This window comes from Exophiala aquamarina, assembly GCF_000709125.1.
Source record: "Exophiala aquamarina CBS 119918 chromosome Unknown aczIA-supercont1.22, whole genome shotgun sequence".
NCBI lineage: Eukaryota > Fungi > Ascomycota > Eurotiomycetes > Chaetothyriales > Herpotrichiellaceae > Exophiala > Exophiala aquamarina.
The window spans coordinates 42,261-58,875 of NW_013550566.1; the positions used below are offsets into that span (position 1 = coordinate 42,261).

General features: G+C 49.4%; 7 protein-coding genes across 7 annotated transcripts; 5 read left to right on the plus strand and 2 right to left on the minus strand.

Annotated features, from left to right (window-relative positions):
• Positions 1 to 495: 495 nt before the first annotated feature.
• Positions 496 to 3,518, plus strand: A1O9_12230 (uncharacterized protein; the record flags this gene model as incomplete). The annotated part of the gene is made up of 3 exons (XM_013398731.1): positions 496 to 2,184; positions 2,284 to 2,399; positions 2,450 to 3,518. 3 exons carry the CDS (start codon positions 496 to 498, stop codon positions 3,516 to 3,518), a joined length of 2,874 nt encoding a protein of 957 aa, XP_013254185.1.
• A 2,161-nt stretch (positions 3,519 to 5,679) lies between these two features.
• A1O9_12231 (uncharacterized protein) lies at positions 5,680 to 6,898 on the plus strand (the record flags this gene model as incomplete). Its single annotated transcript, XM_013398732.1, has 6 exons — positions 5,680 to 5,722; positions 5,778 to 5,983; positions 6,044 to 6,198; positions 6,246 to 6,418; positions 6,490 to 6,618; positions 6,687 to 6,898. 6 exons carry the CDS (start codon positions 5,680 to 5,682, stop codon positions 6,896 to 6,898), a joined length of 918 nt encoding a protein of 305 aa, XP_013254186.1.
• An 821-nt stretch (positions 6,899 to 7,719) lies between these two features.
• Positions 7,720 to 8,226, plus strand: A1O9_12232 (uncharacterized protein; the record flags this gene model as incomplete). Its single annotated transcript, XM_013398733.1, has 1 exon — positions 7,720 to 8,226. The coding sequence occupies one exon, from the start codon at positions 7,720 to 7,722 to the stop codon at positions 8,224 to 8,226; it is 507 nt and encodes a 168-aa protein (XP_013254187.1).
• Positions 8,227 to 8,837: 611 nt separating this feature from the next.
• On the plus strand, positions 8,838 to 10,576 carry A1O9_12233 (uncharacterized protein; the record flags this gene model as incomplete). Its single annotated transcript, XM_013398734.1, has 3 exons — positions 8,838 to 9,044; positions 9,111 to 10,235; positions 10,301 to 10,576. 3 exons carry the CDS (start codon positions 8,838 to 8,840, stop codon positions 10,574 to 10,576), a joined length of 1,608 nt encoding a protein of 535 aa, XP_013254188.1.
• Positions 10,577 to 11,949: 1,373 nt separating this feature from the next.
• On the plus strand, positions 11,950 to 13,602 carry A1O9_12234 (uncharacterized protein; the record flags this gene model as incomplete). The annotated part of the gene is made up of 2 exons (XM_013398735.1): positions 11,950 to 12,092; positions 12,177 to 13,602. 2 exons carry the CDS (start codon positions 11,950 to 11,952, stop codon positions 13,600 to 13,602), a joined length of 1,569 nt encoding a protein of 522 aa, XP_013254189.1.
• A 279-nt stretch (positions 13,603 to 13,881) lies between these two features.
• Positions 13,882 to 14,991, minus strand: A1O9_12235 (uncharacterized protein; the record flags this gene model as incomplete). Its single annotated transcript, XM_013398736.1, has 1 exon — positions 13,882 to 14,991. One exon carries the CDS (start codon positions 14,989 to 14,991, stop codon positions 13,882 to 13,884), a length of 1,110 nt encoding a protein of 369 aa, XP_013254190.1.
• Positions 14,992 to 15,449: 458 nt separating this feature from the next.
• On the minus strand, positions 15,450 to 16,273 carry A1O9_12236 (uncharacterized protein; the record flags this gene model as incomplete). The annotated part of the gene is made up of 2 exons (XM_013398737.1): positions 15,450 to 16,003; positions 16,093 to 16,273. The coding sequence occupies 2 exons, from the start codon at positions 16,271 to 16,273 to the stop codon at positions 15,450 to 15,452; spliced, it is 735 nt and encodes a 244-aa protein (XP_013254191.1).
• Positions 16,274 to 16,615: the final 342 nt, after the last annotated feature.

Below are 16,615 nucleotides of genomic sequence, written 5' to 3' on the forward strand. Positions count from 1 at the left end.
ATCTTCAAGTCCCAGAAATCTGTCTTTCCGCCTTGCAGCGTGAGAACTTTTCAGCCTCCCCACTTTTAAGGCCTTTGTGGGGGGCCAACTTTAAACCGTTTCGATAGCCGTATCTTTGAAGATATCAACACAGAGAAATCCTCTCCAAGAATCAGGGCGGCCGTGCTCGTACTTGATATCAAATATTCTCTATCATGTTCTGTACTTACTGTGGCCGGCAATTTAGCCGTCGAGAGCATTTGCTAAGACATGTATTGACTCGTAGGGCAGTCTTCAGAGAATACCGCCTGCTTCCAACTGACAATTTCACAGACACGAAGGTGAAGTTGTTTGAGTGCAGTATCTGTCATGTCTCATTTGCAAGAAGGTAGGTTTCCTTGGACCAAAATACATCATGTGTGCAGTTATTGAACCTGAGTCTTCAGAGATCTTGTCCAAAAGCATCGAGCCGTCCACACCCAGGAGGAGATCGACGCCGTCTCTTCCGATATCACAATGACTGAAGACACCAACGTAATCTCTGTAGACCCTACAGCAAGGCGGCGAAATGTCGCGGCCTGTCTCCAATGTGCAAAGACAAAAACGAAATGTGATAAAGATTATCCATGCTCTCGTTGTTTACGGAAAGGCATACCCTGTGTTCCTCGATTAGCACGAACTACAAAGCTAGCTCGCGAAACGTCGCCACCTGCTGGTCCATCTGGTGAGCTTTCTGAGACTCTGAACGCTGGAGGGAAAGGTGGAACCAGTGCTCACTACTCCACGAACCTATGTCCTCCTCCTGCCGTGACCTCCGGTGGGGGCGATCCTTCAAATACTCAGACATTAACTTCATCTAGCTCTCCGACCAGTGTTGTTGCTAGAGGAGGCATGTGGTTTGATGAACGCACCAATACTCTTCAACGTTCAAGAACAGGAACGACACCCGCTGATGAATCTGCCATTGCACTTGAGGCCGAGTGCAACGAAGCTGAACTCAATCTGCCAATTGATGCCAACCCCAACTTTGAACTCAGTGCGACACCAACGTTTCCTCAGCTCCCATCGGTTCCGTTTGCACTTAGTGAGCATGGTCAACATCTTTCGTTCAAATCTCCTGTCAGCCTTCCGGCACCACTTTCGATGGTAGATTCCCCCAACGACGCCATTCATAACCTGCAGACTTATGGTCTGTTGCTCAATCATGGTACACAAGAGGTCGCACCAGAAGTTAGTGTTGGCTCCAAGAATTTCATTGAAAAATTCCAAGCACATAGTACTCTCTCCGATACCAGTTTTTTTGCCTTGGATGCTATGACGGACTACTCCAAGTTACAAGTTCTTGACCCCAGTGACCTGGGATTCTTTGATGGCTCCATCAATCTTCAAGGCGCCTTCAACATACCTGCAGACAGCAGCTCTATGCTCGATCCAATCGTGTCCTTCGGAGAAACGGTGACTCTACCTCCAGCCCATGAAAACGATCGTCCGCCAGATCTTGATTACTGGAACATCTTTCAATGCACGCCTTCGCTCAATGATTCTCCACCTCATGTGAATCGGGCTTACGTGGCACAGCTGGAGCGGAACTTCCGAGCGCCGGGACCATGGTCTACTATGCCCAATGACTGGCGCGAGCGGCTGCTGCCCCCAGAAGAAAGGTTCACCAATGTGCCTCTGAGCGACGAAACAAGAGAACGAATGATAGTCATAGCTCAAACCTTTCTCCGCCTTACTTTGGACTCTCATGGCGTCGGCATCAACGCTACTCCGAACAATCTTCTGGCCCAAGAGCCTCCATACCATCATTCGGGTTGTCTCTCCATGCCTCCTACCAAAGTCCTCTACGCATACCTAGAGACGTTTCTGGCTAGCTTCGAGCCTTATTACCCTTTATGCCCTGCACGAGCACTGAATCCTAATAAATTGGCTGCCAGCAGTAACGAGAAAGGTGCAACGTTGTTGCTTCTCCTCATGGTCGCCTACGGGGCAATGAAAGAGCCAGCTGCTAAAGCTCGGTATTTGTCAGCCTCAATCCTTGAGATAGCCCGGCTTTCGATCTTAGACCATCTGGAAAAGGATCACACGTCTTCGCGAAGAGTGCTGACCATGCACTGCGGCCTCTTATCCACGGTCCAAGAAGCGTTTGGTGGCGAAAAGTGGCACATGGACATTGGCATGGGTCAAAGACACGCATTCTTTACCGTAAGTTCTTAAACTTATTTGACACCTTGGTGTAGCAGTCTCTGCTTAATTACTGCTATCTTTGGATCGTTTGAGCTAATGCTCCCTGTCCTATTTCAGATGATGAGACATGCAAGCTTCTTTCGCTGGTCAGACCCAAAACATTGGTTGAACACACACAACAACGATTTGCACACAACGTGGAAGGGCTGGATGGAAAAAGAGAGCATCTCTCGGTAGGACACCTATTTGAAAAGAAAAGAGCCAACGCTAATAGCTCGAACAGGTTAGCATATAGCTGGGTCCTGGCCGACCAGGAGATCAGCTTGGTATTTGACAGTCAACCAATTCTCAAGATAACCGAACTTGAAGTTTCCCTTCCAGCTGATGATAGTCTATGGCTGGCTACTAACGCGAGCGACTGGGCAAAAAATCTAGGTGCAAGAGAAGGCATGGTGGAAAACATGGGTGGCCTGCTGAGCAAGCAACAACAACCATCCTTGCGACAATTATTCCAGTCACTACTTGAGGATCGTCTAAGCCATGTCAAGCGCCCATTGCAAATATTGCATATGAGACTTCTCCTTTATCCCATCCAAATTCTTGTGTACCAACAAAGCCAGTTGCAGGCCTGCTTCCCAACACAGAATCTCGCTACGAAGGGGTCGAAAAGGGCCTTGGAAATTTCTTACGCGGTTCGCTCAAATGATATCGAATGCCTCCTTCAGCGGTGGAAACAGTATTTCGACAATTTACCACATGCGCAAATACGCTTGCGCATGATGAGACAGGCTGCGCTCATCATTTACCACCTCATCTGCCTTGACGTGCATGTTTCTATTGCCGACATTGAACGATTTACTCGAGGTGAAGCAGCGGCATTCTCGAGTGCAGATCTGTGCTACTTTGATGATCATTGGCTTCAATGTCCAGAGGCAGTAATCGTCCACAGTGGTCAGATCCTAGGCCTCACTCGCCAGACCGAACCCGAGCTACGACCGTTGTGGTGGGGGGCGGCGGTCTACCGTGCAGCCATTGCGCTATGGATCTGTGGGGTATTCCGGTCAAGAGGGAGAATTAAATCCCATATGTACGTTGCTAACAGCAGCACAAGAACTGTGCCAGTCGACACTACAGACGATCATGAACCTACTATGCAGGCATACCTCAATGAACGCAGAGGCACCCCTTGTCTGACGAGGCAAGACGGCACACGCGTGTCGCTAGACGATCCTGCTGTAATCCTCGACGTCTGCATCGAGACGCTCGATTGTGGACCCGTGGTGACAAAATTCTGCCAGGGCGCAAAGTGGAAGCTCAAAACATTACGAAAAGCCTGGGAAGCACTGAGTTAGAACATTATAGGCGATTGATGTAGACTCACCTGCGGAAGAGAGCCCGACTCAGACTTCAGAATTTCCAAGGCAATCGGGTTCACAAGCCGTCGATAGTCTAACTGTGGCTGCGCAGGCGGCGATGTTGGTATAGTTTCCCGGGTTGGCCAGAGATCCAGAGCTCTGGGCTTACGCTCATGTAGCTCATAGAGCTATGTTCTTCGGCATACACGCAAAGTTCAATGCCCTCTCGAACTTTTGCCCAATGTCATAGTGTTAGAAGACCATCTGCGTGACTAGGATCGAATTTTTTAATTGATGCGATCATGTCAGTCATCCGTGATGGCTTTGATTGCACCTCAACTACTGTCCAAACAGTCCCCTGGGAGAGTTTTTCGACGTACAAGCACTTTCAACGCCTTGCATGCGGACGCTAGACTCGCTAAACTCGCCATGTGAGCATATTTCGCGGGTTTAGTTGCTAGGCTAAAATACGAAATAAAATAACGCATGTCGGACAGAGACCAAGTTGGAGACTAAGCAGAAGATCAGAACAATTGCCCTCATTTTTCCGTGTTAGAAGTCCAGAGGACCTCTCCTCAAGAGTTGATCCAACGTCTAGCGGAAGTGTTATCGGAAAATTTTCCACCTCAAGAGAATACCAACCTCCATCGACTCAGCCGAATGTGATGCCAGCCTCGAACTAGCAGGAGACTAGAGCACAGTCTGTAAATACCTCGCTTTCTAATTATCCTAGTCAGCTTAGAACGGGCAGTTCAGACGAAAAATAGGCAGGAACGCCACGAGACAGGCAACAGTAGTCAGAAGGGGCGGACTCGGTAGGGCACAAGGGTGCTGAAGGCTGATTGTCTATAGACACCGTCGAGGATCATAATGTTGAGGAACTAGGTCAAAATGAGTTTCTGGAGATCAATCTACGATGCTGCGTTATCGGTTTTTCCATTCAACGAGCGAGAAAGTTTGGTTGTCCGCAATACGCTATGGATCAAGGCTTGTTCGTCCGAGACGTCAAATTCTTGCACCATTTTAAAGAGCAATGTCAGGTTCGCTTCGAGTCCGGACAGCACAGCTGATCTCGTCCCAGAAAGTCAGAGCGACTAATTCTGAGCTTACTCTCGAGGAGGAAGTTTGACACACTGAGATGCAGAGAATGCGCACTGAGTAAGGTGGTATCGGAAATGCTTGTATGTAAAGTAATTCGTTTGTGTTGGCATACATCTACAGGACAAAGTAGTTTATCAGAACAACTTCTTCAGAAAACTTTAGTTATCCACTTCGGGTGTAAGGTATCGCATTCATGCTGATGCTTTTCCTTGGTTCCTTTATTTATGCCTAGGTGATCAAGGCCCGAGATGTACCATTTGGAAGCCCCATGTCATAGGTTTATCCCACTGTTATAACCACCTAAGAAGTCCTAACTCGTCCCACCATAGAGAAGGGGCTAAATGAGTCTCTAGGTCTCAGTCCATAATTTATGGACTCACTGTGCAATGAATCGCTCTTCACTCGGTATGAATACCCTAGCGTACATCATGGCTCCAGTCAGAGCGCAAAATACCTGTGGGTTCCCTGATGAACCAAGGCCACGATATTTGACTCGTCGATGAGATGTGGACCTAGGCCCACAGTGGTCTACAGGTCAGAGCGCAACTAGCTTTTGTATGTAATAACTATGTAAAACAATTTGAACATCGAGTCGATTGGAGAATGAAGGAGCTAGGCTCATGTTGCATTGCTAGAACTTCTCCAGCAAAGGCAAGCGCCTAGGCACCATCAGCTGGAGACGATAGCACTTACGACGAGTCTCTATCAAAAAGGATCACGAGTCTGCCTTGCCTAGCACGGTGTGCAACCAAAGCTAAGATCGATCATTTTAGTGTGGGGATGGGTAGACCTGAACACCCAATTCCTCGGGCTTTCTATAAGAACACGACGGTGAACGCAGTTCCACCACAAATGTCCCCACGTTCCCACACTAGCACAAATCAGGCGTGACAATGACGAAGTGGATTGATTATACCGTTCCCGACACACTTAAGTGTTCTCTATTTACTACTGTAGCACATCATGGCCACAAGTTACAGTTGCTGCACGCTCTTATAGATACTCTAACACACTTCGAAAGACAGATTTGTTTGGGATAACGCGATCGCCTGTTAACATGGGCAAAGTCATTCTCGTCCTCGGCGCAACTGGAACGCAGGGTAAGACTTTGTCATTTGATAGATTTGCTTTGTGCCAACTGACTCAGCGGTACAGGCGGCTCAGTTGCCAAAGAGCTGTTATCAAATTCTGGAGAATACAAAGTACGCGTATTGACGCGCAACCCTAATTCAGACAAGGCAGGAGCGTTGGCAAAGCTCGGTGCTCAATTAACCACGGCGGATTTGACGGATCCATCGACTTTGCCGCAAGCCTTCAAGGATGTATGGGGAGTTTTTGCCGTCACTGACTTCTACGACACGGTAAGACCGCTGAACCATCGTGCGAAAATGAAGTATTCTGAAAAATCATCTTGTGTCTAGACTGTCCTAGACGATCCAACAAGTGAAGAGACACAGGGACGAAATATTGTGGAAGCCGCGAAAGAAGCTGGTGTGCAATGTCTTATTTGGAGCACTCTGCCCAGCTCCTATGAGATCTCTGGTGGCAAATTTGTGACGCGGTTATATGAAGGCACGTGCATGAAAGTTGCATTGATGTCGAGTCGAAGCTGCTAACACGAAGTCCATCAGGGAAACAATCCATAGATGCCGTGATTCGAAGGGCGGGTGTTCCTGGCGCCTTCGTTCGCACCGGCAATTTCTATGAGAATATGATCCTTCGCAAGTACGCTGGTTATGACAAGGAGAGGGACTTGATCACCATGACACGGCCAATTATCACGGGAAAGGCTGAAAGTGAGTACGATGCCGCTATGATAGAAGCCCTGTGCTAACGGGAATATTCACGACGTTGTATGTCGAGAAAGACTTGGGCGCTGTCTGCAAAGCCATATGGGACCAGTGGGATAACAGGAAGGCTGCGCTTGACGGCAAGTATTTCCTGGTTAGTGGAGCGCGTGAGACGCCTGAAGATATCAACAAGATCATTGAGAGGGGTAAGTCAAGCATGAACCATTTGCCAATTTATTCATAAAGGAGACCACTAACCACAGACTTACCGCAGTCTCCGGGAAAAAGGTCGTCTACACCACGAAGCCAACTTGTGGCATCAAGGATCGTGACATCATGTTGCAGCTGTATGAGGATGTTGGAATGTACCCCGGCGTTCAAATACCTGATCCTGCAGTCACCGACTTGGGCGTGAAACAGCATGGCGCCGAGGACTACGTCAGAGAGAAACTGCTTCCTCATCTTGGGCTTCCCGCGATCAGCTAGTTGCGCTAACACAATTTCAGAATAGCAATTTTAACATAGTCCGAGCATACAGTAAATGAGTGTCAGCAAGCATCTGGACCATAGTGAATAAATTCTCGTATTTCAAGAGCTTGCTTCAATTTCCTGACAATTGTTAGCCCAGTTCGTACGAGGAGGGAGCGTAGAAATCCTTAGCTCGTCGCAGGATTCTAGACCAACCACGACGGGAAAACTAGAAACGGCCCGTGTGGGGACATTCTGTGATTGGTGCCCCACCCTCACCTCCTTGTCAAATCAACCTGAGCCTGCACGTGAGGTGCCAAGCAGAGTATTACGAACAGGACCTCAATGACTGGAAAAGGGCATAGTGGGGCAGTGCCAGGGGCAAGTCAAGTCAGTGTCAATGCATGGTATTTTCTATCTATTTGCCGTAGCACGGAGCTATCTTAGTAGGAGGCAAGAGTGCCAAGGCCCACGTTACCCAGTGGATGCTTAGGCTAGGATGCTCCCAATGTGATGGGAAAGGGACATGATCATTCCTAAGACGGTCCGAGGGACTCGTCAGACTATATAGTATCCTAAGTACATACTAGACTAGCGCCTGGGCGCTCTCGGGTCCGCTTCGGATAGCGTTCGAATAGCTCTCGGAGCTAGTTTAGATGTGTCGAAGCGATATAGTAGACCACAGTCTATACAATCGCTTGGCATCGCCAATCACACCAACAGGCAAGTATATCAAAAACCTCGGCTATTTAATTCGACCACCATGGCTTCTTTCTGGAACAGCTTTCGAAATCGCCCTCCCGCCCGAGTCAGTCGCAACGAAGGAAACTGCCGCCACCATGCCATCACCCCCACTTCCTCCAATGCGTCGGATCGTCACAGCACACGATGACCAAGGCAAAGCTGTGGTGGCCCATGATAGTCAGATCTATACCGAAATTCTACCCCATGTCGCTGGCTCAGTGCACATCTGGTCCAGTGACACGAGTCCAGCTGACGTTGCATCACCAGAAGACAAGGCTCTCGCCGAAACAGGTTTCGTCAACAACGGCTCAATTTTCCGCATCGTGAACTTGCCTCCACGGAGCATTGGCGCGCTTCACCGCTCTATTTCCCTCGACTACATTATCATACAGCAAGGCCAGGTGGTGCTCTCGTTGGACAATGGATCAAAGACGAGACTTAGAGCTGGAGATGTCGTCGTGCAGCAAGCTACTATGCATGGATGGGAGAATGAGACTGATGAGTGGGCTCGCTTGCTTGCTATCATGTTACCCGCCGTGGCCCCTGTGGTCGGTGGGAAGGAGATGCAGACGGATCTTGCTGCGTTGTTCGAGTCTGGGTAAACCACTCCAGTAACCATTAGGTGATGGATCTCGTTCGAGCTTGCTGCAAATATGGAAGTATCGTAACACGGAACACGAATAGCAATTTTTGGGAGCTTCGAGCTACATAATCTTAGGTCAAAATGCAGTTTCAGGCAGGGTTTCGCCGGGCCATCCGCTGAGTTTGCTTGCCATCGACGCGGTTGTACGAAAAGGTCTGAAAGATGTAATCTTAAGTTTGACCATTATGCATGAAGAAGTGGCGGCAGATAGTGCATAGGAACATCCACTTCGAACGAAAACCAGCAATACCAGCTACGCCGAGAACGTTCCACGGTGGGACATGCGAAAGGATATCCGTTATTGATAGGTCAGGACACAGCCGTTCCTCTGCAATGCTGTTCGGCTCCAGATAACCGCCACGACGGTTCCCCGCTGGGCTTTCGGGAGGACACGACGGTTCCCCACCAGACTTCCCGGGGCTACATTATCGTTGAAAGCATGCTTGAATTCCCCTTGAACCTTAGATACTCTTACTCTTACTCCTGCAATTACTCGAGTGTTTGTCCCTGCAGTTACTCCTGCTCCTACTCTAGCTCTCACTCTTTACGACGCAGACTTTCAGTTCAAACATGGCTAACTCCCACCCCGAAGTCCGAACGATGGAGTCGTCTCTGTGGAGGAACAGAAAGTGCCTTACAGTGTGTACCATTGTCGCCATTGCGAACCTTCAGTATGGCTACGATACCAGCGCTATTGGTTCGTTTCAAGCCATGCCAGGATTTCTCCGTGTTTTTGGACACCCTGACAAGAAATCTAAGAATGGGTATGCCATCGATGTGAGCCACGCCCCAACGCTTGACTCTCTGTTCAAAAGACACAACGTTAACATCTTATTTATGCAGTCCACTTTCCAGCAGCTCATCAGCTCGCTCATGACCCTTGGAGCATTTGTCTCATGCCTGGCCGCCGGTACCTTTTCCCGTTACTTCGGCCGAAAGCTCGCGCTCCATGTTGCATGCGTTCTGAGCATCATATCTGTCGTCATTCAAATGGTGGCTACCAACAAAGGCCTGATATATTTCGGACGCATTTTGATTGGAATGGCTAATGGATTCTTTGCCACCTTCTCGACCATTTATCTCGCTGAAGCTGCGCCCGCTCATCAGCGGGGTGTCTTCACAGCACTGTTCAAATTCTGGATTCAATTGGGCAACATCTTAGGCACATTGACCGTGAACTACACTTCGAAACGTTATAACAAGTCTTCGTACCAGATCCCACTTGGCTGCCTTTTAATCATCCCCACAATTCTCCTCTTTGCGATAAGCTTTTTTGTACCCGAGTCTCCTCGCTACCTCTTACTGCGCCGCAAAGATCAAGAAGCTCGCGAGGCATTCGATTTTCTACGTGCCGGCTCTGTGGATTCCGAGTTCGTTGAGCTCGAGTGGGTGGAAATGATCCGCGGCCGAGACGAAGAAAGCCAACAAGAAACTAAGACAAGCTTCTGGGAACTCTTCGAAGGTACCAATTTGCGCCGCACTTTATTGTGCTACGGAACAATTGCCTCACAGACCGGGGCCGGCATCTGGTTTGTCATCGCCTATCAGACTTACTTCTTCACTATTATTGGCGCCTCGAAGCCATTCGAGTACAGTCTTATGAACACATGCATCGGCTTCGCGGGATGCATCATAGGAATGATAGCCATGCGTCACTTCTTAGGGCGGCGGGCTCAGCTTGGCTGGGGTGCTTTCGTCTCGGGCGTATGCCACCTTGTCCCTGCCATTATCTGGACCGTAAAGCCAGACTCATCAGCCACAGTTGAAATCGTTGTGGCATTCTTCGCTCTCTATTACTTTTGTTACGGCTCCACGCTTGGTGTCGCTACTTACTCAGTGGCTTCTGAAGTCCCGAGTACAAGGCTCCGAGCTATGACCTTAGGCACAGCAACTTCTCTTGGACAACTGCTGGCCTGGCTTTCTTCCTTCTGCACTCCATATTTCATTAATCCCGCCCGTCTACACTGGGTAAGTTGATTGCCGCAACTTCTAATTCCCTGGCATTCATTAAGTAGGTACTAACCTATGGACAGGGTTCCAAGTATCAATATATCTGGGCCGGCTCATGTTTCGCAATCTCGGTATTTTACTTTTCATTCCTGCCTGAGACAAAAGGTCACTCGCTCGAAGAGCTCGACGAATTGTTCATCAACAGAGTTTCTGTTCGCGACTTTCCCAAGCGTGAAGTCATGCTTTTGCAAATGGCAGCTCTCGAAGTGCAGGAAAAGTCTCGCGTGGATATGTTCCAAGGCAAAACGGCCTCCGAAGTATCACAGGTCGAAGACATTGAGCACACCAGCAAATTGTAAGGAAGGGATGCACTGGACGCTGCGTCTGCCACGATCATTGGCGGTAGTATGATTGGACGCCTTTGCACCCTGATGCAATAGTAATTATTCATAGCCGGTAGTAGCACTGGCACATTTTTTGTGGACCTAACTCCATGAAGACAACCTGAGTATGACAATATGGAAGCCTCCGCCTCATATCATCGTGGCCTACAGTATTTACTTCGACGTACAAACATATAGATCGAGTAGATTGAACCGGTCTCAACTCCATCTCAGCTCGCTTCTATCTTGAATCCATTTCGCAGTCAGCTAGAGTCTATTCGAGGCACCCAGATACGATGTAGTCCCAGACCGGTCCCGGCCTCAACAGTACCACCTGCCAGGCTGGCTGGCAGGTCGTTGTGGCGCCACTTTACTTGATGTGGTATAGCCCCGTGTACGCCACATCTTTCAGGACAAAGTTGGTGGTGCTCCGGAAACGGGAGTGCTTGCGGATTTGCGGTCATATGCCGCTTAGCCGCAATCGGCCGCTGGAAACTAAGATAATTAAGTCTAAGCACCACGTAATGAGACAACCGTGTACTTTCATCACTAGGGTGTTTTATTAGGTGGTGCCCAGACTTAGCTTCAGTAGCGCTCAGAATAATAACTTGCTTTCTCTCGAACTTACGCGGTATGATCTCACTCGAACCAGTCCCATCACTCTCGGACTATCAGTCGACCTGGCCAATGGGACACTAGTCATAGGCGTCTGCAACCTTTCACGGGAATTTGTAGTAGCTGAAAGGCGCTCGCTAAATTTCGATGGGGGCCTGAGAGGGTGGAAAGGCCTCCGAGCCGGAGGCAGGAAAGGTTCCGATTGTCATTGGTTGAAAAAACCTCCGACTCAGGAATACCGAATGCTATATTGCACCTAAGTAATTGTCGTCTGCTGTATCTCCATGTATAAAGCCACTTTTTCAACTGAGAAGTTCTTGGTGCCAATTTGATCGGTGCAGCTATCCGGACTTCTGATTCACATCCTTTGCTTCCGCTGTGGCATTGAGGCTCTACTCTGGAGTGGCCTCCCCGTGGCCAGCATATATCATACAACATTTTCGCCTCGTCCATAACGTCGGGCCTAGTTCCAAAACCCGCCGACCCAATCCGTAGCATCGTCCGACGCCTTTTGCTGGAAAAGAATGGATGCGTCGGAGAAAAAGCAGCGAAAATTTGGCTCAGATAAGCATTCAGTTATTGACACCCCTCAAGACAAGGTTGAGCTTCACCTAAGTTGCGACGCGGACAAAGACACAGTCAGCGATGGGCATCCAGGCATTGAGATTTCAGAAGATGCACAGGTGCCCACCAAGCCTACAGCGACTAAATGGAAGAGGGGGCTTCCGTTTTGGATGATTCTGGTGGCACTTAGCTTCACAAGTCTGCTTACATCGCTGGAAGCGACGATTACATCCACAGCTTTGCCCTCCATCGTTGCGGATCTGGGTGGCGGTGACTTGTATGTATGGGCCGCCAATGGGTATTTTCTGACAATGTGAGTACGAAATCTTGTCTTATGTTGTACTAGCTTGTTGTTTCATCGACGTAGCAAGCTGGTGTTGACCAGTACATATAATAGGACGTCCTTGCAGCCCCTTTATGGACAACTAGCGAACGTCTTCGGACGTCGATGGCCAACAATCGGCGCAACAATAACCTTTGTCCTAGGGAGCGGTATTTGCGGTGGAGCCAGCAATATGACGATGCTGATTGCCGGCCGTGTGATCCAAGGAGTCGGCGCAGGCGGCATTGGAGTGCTCGTCGAGATGATTATCTGTGATTTGGTTCCTTTGCGACAACGAGGCAACTATTTGGCCCTTGTTTTTGGGATGATCGCTCTGGGCACAGCCCTTGGACCCTTCTTTGGGGGTTTGATTGTTGATCATTCCACTTGGAGATGGGTCTTTTACCTCAATCTCCCCATCGGCGGCGTCTCCATGGTATTGCTTTTTGTCTTCTTGAAAGTGAGGTGGAACAAAGATGCTAGCTACTCCGCCAAGTTGGCCTCGATGGATTGGGCTGGTAACTTCATCTTCATCGCAGCCATCTGCAGTGTCCTTATCGCCCTGGGCTGGGCTGGCGCAGTATATCCCTGGTCATCATACCATATTCTTGTTCCTCTGGTGGTTGGCTTGGTGGGCCTCGCCGGATTTTTTGCATTCGAAGGTTCTCGTCTCGCCCGTCATCCAACAATGCCATTGCATTTGATGTCGAATCGTACGTCAGCTACTGCGTACATCCTGAGCTTCTTGCACGGTATAGTCACCTTCTGGATGGTCTATTTTCTCCCGGTCTATTTCCAAGGCGTTCTCGGCTCTTCCCCGGCACGCTCTGGGGTACAACTTCTTCCCAGCATTCTAGTCCTGATACCGTTTGCTGCGTTGGGCGGGGTGGGATTGTCCAAATTCGGCATCTATCGACCCATGCACGGCGTAGGGTTTGGGTTGGTGGTGATAAGTTTCGGCGTCTTCACCCTGCTCGACCAGAATTCCTCCACGGGCGCTTGGGTTGGCTATCAAGTCACAGGGGCGGCTGGGTTGGGGCTCATCATGCCTACATTGCTTCCTGCAGTAATGGCACCGCTCTCGGAAAGTGACACAGCACTTGCCACGTCGACCTGGGCCTTCGTACGCGCTTTCGGCTTGATCTGGGGTACCGCGATTCCTGCGTCCATATTTAACAACCGCTTCGACGAGGTTGCGACGAACGTTATCACAGATCGCAGCATTAGAGCTCAGCTAATCAATGGTCAAGCATACAGCCATGCCACTGCTGCTTTTCTTGACACCTTGCCTGCTTCCACCCGCGAAGAGGTCATTACAGTCTTGAATGAGAGCCTTCGCCGGGTATGGCAGATTGGGATCGGGTTCGCTGCGCTAGGATTTTTGCTTATCTTCTTGGAAAAAGATGTCCCGCTGCGTCAGGAACTAGAAACCGAGTTCGGGATGGAAAGTAAGGACAAAAGAAGGGACCAGTCCGAAGAAAGAGGGGTTGCTAACGAGTAGTGCTACATAACCACTCAATCCTCACTCAGTAGTAGTCTGCGCCCGTCTCCACAAGACTTGTAGGACCATATGATAGCTTCTTCCCGTGAGATAGTTGATCCATTGAGGAATCGGACGGGTTCTGGGCCAATATGAAGGCGTAGCTCGACTATCCCGTAGACTCCTTGATGCTCCTTCTCACCCGAAGCTGAGCTCGACAGGCAAAAATATGTGATCTTTCTCTAAGAATGTCTCTTTCAATTTTGAAGAGGGGAGAGCTTAGGAAATAGTTCCAGAACCTCAACCTGGTAACATGGCTCGCAGAGCGCTCAAATTCTCTCTGAATGACTGTAGCGCTGATCTGCCCGATGTCCCAGCATCGCCTGTCTTCTGCGTCATGGACACATGTATCAGATGAGATAGTTCCGCAGCCCCTAGTAATCCTTTCGAGCGCGTCGGTTGTCCAGAAAGGCCGAATTCAACTGGAAGGCCCAACAGGAATTCGAGGCGGCCAAAATGATACTCGACAACTGAAATGATGAGTTTGGCGTACAATTGCATTTTCATTGACGAAAGGCCATCTACCCGAATTTCAGGGATGTCCTGGAAGAAAGTACAGATGTCGTCCAGTCGAGATAGACCTTCACGTACACGGATGAAGACCGCATCATAGAAGCCCAGAAGGAGGAGATAGCTTGACAAAACCATAAGCACGACCGGTGTACTCAAAGGGTTCACTTCTACAGGCGCTCGTGTCTTGCCTGGTTTCAAATTCGAGTTAGGATCTCCAGAATCGAAGGTAGAGGTAGACGATTGGTGCTTTGTCATTATGTGAATGGATTTGTTCGGTGGTAAGTGCAAAGAGCTTAGATTCTCAAGAATAGTGACGAATCGTGAGGTGCTTTGTAGCATTACCTCTACAGGATTCCCCTTGATGTCATCTAGTTGATCGAGACAGTGCTGGACTGCGTTTGTAGGCCCACAAAAGCGTGAGTCAATTTGGGATATCTGCCTTGAGATATCTTCATTCAATTTTGAGAGTGCGGTGAGAGTGTCTATAGGTTCCAATGACTCTGATAGTGGTCCTTGAGGATGGCTTTTGGGAACTGTCAGCCCGTCCAGGTCTTCCTGGTAGCATTCGGGAAGCTCCATCATCGAGCCGAGGTCGAATAGAACATCCTGGGGTGGAAGTTGCACATCAAATGCAAGCTCTGCATTCGCCTCAAATATTGATACGTGCTCTAAATCCTCGAAATCGAGGCTAGTCACGTTTGACACATCGAGGAGAATGTCCGGGACTGGGTCCAGATTCGAATGGGTCCATGAATCGGGGCCTGGTTGCAGCGCCTCCGTTGTAGTTGACGGTAGATGTGGAGAAAGCGAGTTTCCGCTGCGGATTCCAGGCAACATCTTTCCTCTCTCAACGTGTCTGGCTCGTTGTTCGATCAACCCGGAAGCCCGAGGCCGTCCCAGGGGTCTGGAACTGCTTGTCACGCAGTGAACTCCAACCCTCATGCATCTGGCGCAGGGCTCACCATCTTTGGACTGATTGCTCCGTGGACAGCGCACTTTCTGGCCTCTGCAACGATCACACGCTGACCTTTGATGGCTCATACTCGAGAGCAGCCAACAAAATGGTGGGCATATGGGCGGAATTGCAGGATGAACGTGAAGTGAACCTGGAGATTTATGTCAGGGTCATTCTTGCCAAGACCGGCGTGGGGCAGGCAGCAGAACATGTGACATGCCCAGCTGTCTAAAAGCGGCGACACAGACTTACAAATTCGGTAGAGAAGCTTGGTTACATTCCTGTGGAAAGAGATTTCAGATTCTGGGTATAACTTAATCTTTGCACCAGAGCGCGATCTTCATGATCCTATGGATCGGACAGTGCAGATCTCTTTAGCGAGTCCGACCTTGACCTCGTCACCAACCTTCCAAAACCCATCGCCATCTGCTGCTTCTTGGCTTAGATCGAACATTCCGTCCACATTCCCAATCTTGTATTTTGTGTTCCAAGAAAGCTTCTCCGTATCCCATTCCATCCGGATCGCAGAGACGCTGATGGATGAAGGTCTGGCAATTGTCACTTGGCGTAGGGCAAGAAAGAAGTTGCCAGCCTTGGCGTAGTAGGATTTGGTGACAGTAGGGTCGCCTTTCGTGCTGGGCTGGTCGACGCTCTCCAGGATCCAGGAAGATGTCTTGCTACGACCACTAACACCCGATAAATCAAGTTGAGGATCCAATTCCCGCCAAACTTCCTCATAGGGCATTATCTTTCCACCTAGATGAGGGGCACCCATGATGCCTGTCTCAAGGTCATCGCCATTTGGGAGCTTTGTAAATTCGCCCACATCCGGTTCTTCTTCTTCTTGGCCCGCGACATAATGAGAATCGAGCGGGTGTGTGAATTTTACCTTGACTTGAGGGAAATAGTTAGTGGCATCGCAAATCTCGGATTGAATCGGATCTTGGATGGGAAAGACTGTGGAAATCGAGTTCTCAACTTACGTGGATCCTCTGATATCACGAGACGTTGACCCGCGAGAGCCCAGTCAATTGTTCGATCTGACTTCAACACTCTGAGGTCCACATAGTAGTCTCCAACACTGAGCACAAGGGTGTCTGTGGGCTCTGAAGCGTCTGCGGGTGGCCATCGAATGCTGATTCGTGTTGAGACTCGAGCTGCCATGATTATTCTGAGGAAGACTAGGTGCAACCGTTCAAGAATGTGCGCAGATATAATAAGTGATTGATGATTTGCATGTGTCAACCCAAAAAGGTCGGCCAAATCCGTCTCCTCGGCTTGCCATTTTGGGTTTGGTCGGATTTGGTCAGTACGGAATGAAGTCCATTAACTCACTCTCATTCTCTAAAAAGTAATGGGTTCCTAAAACATTGCCCCTCGGATGCGCACCTGTGAAGTCAGTGTCGAGCGTGCGTGCCCATCGCTTTTCAAGAATGTTTATTGCTCTCAAAACATTCCGGATACGAAGTGTCGAATAGAGGTTGAGTAGGAGACTTTTGACTAGAA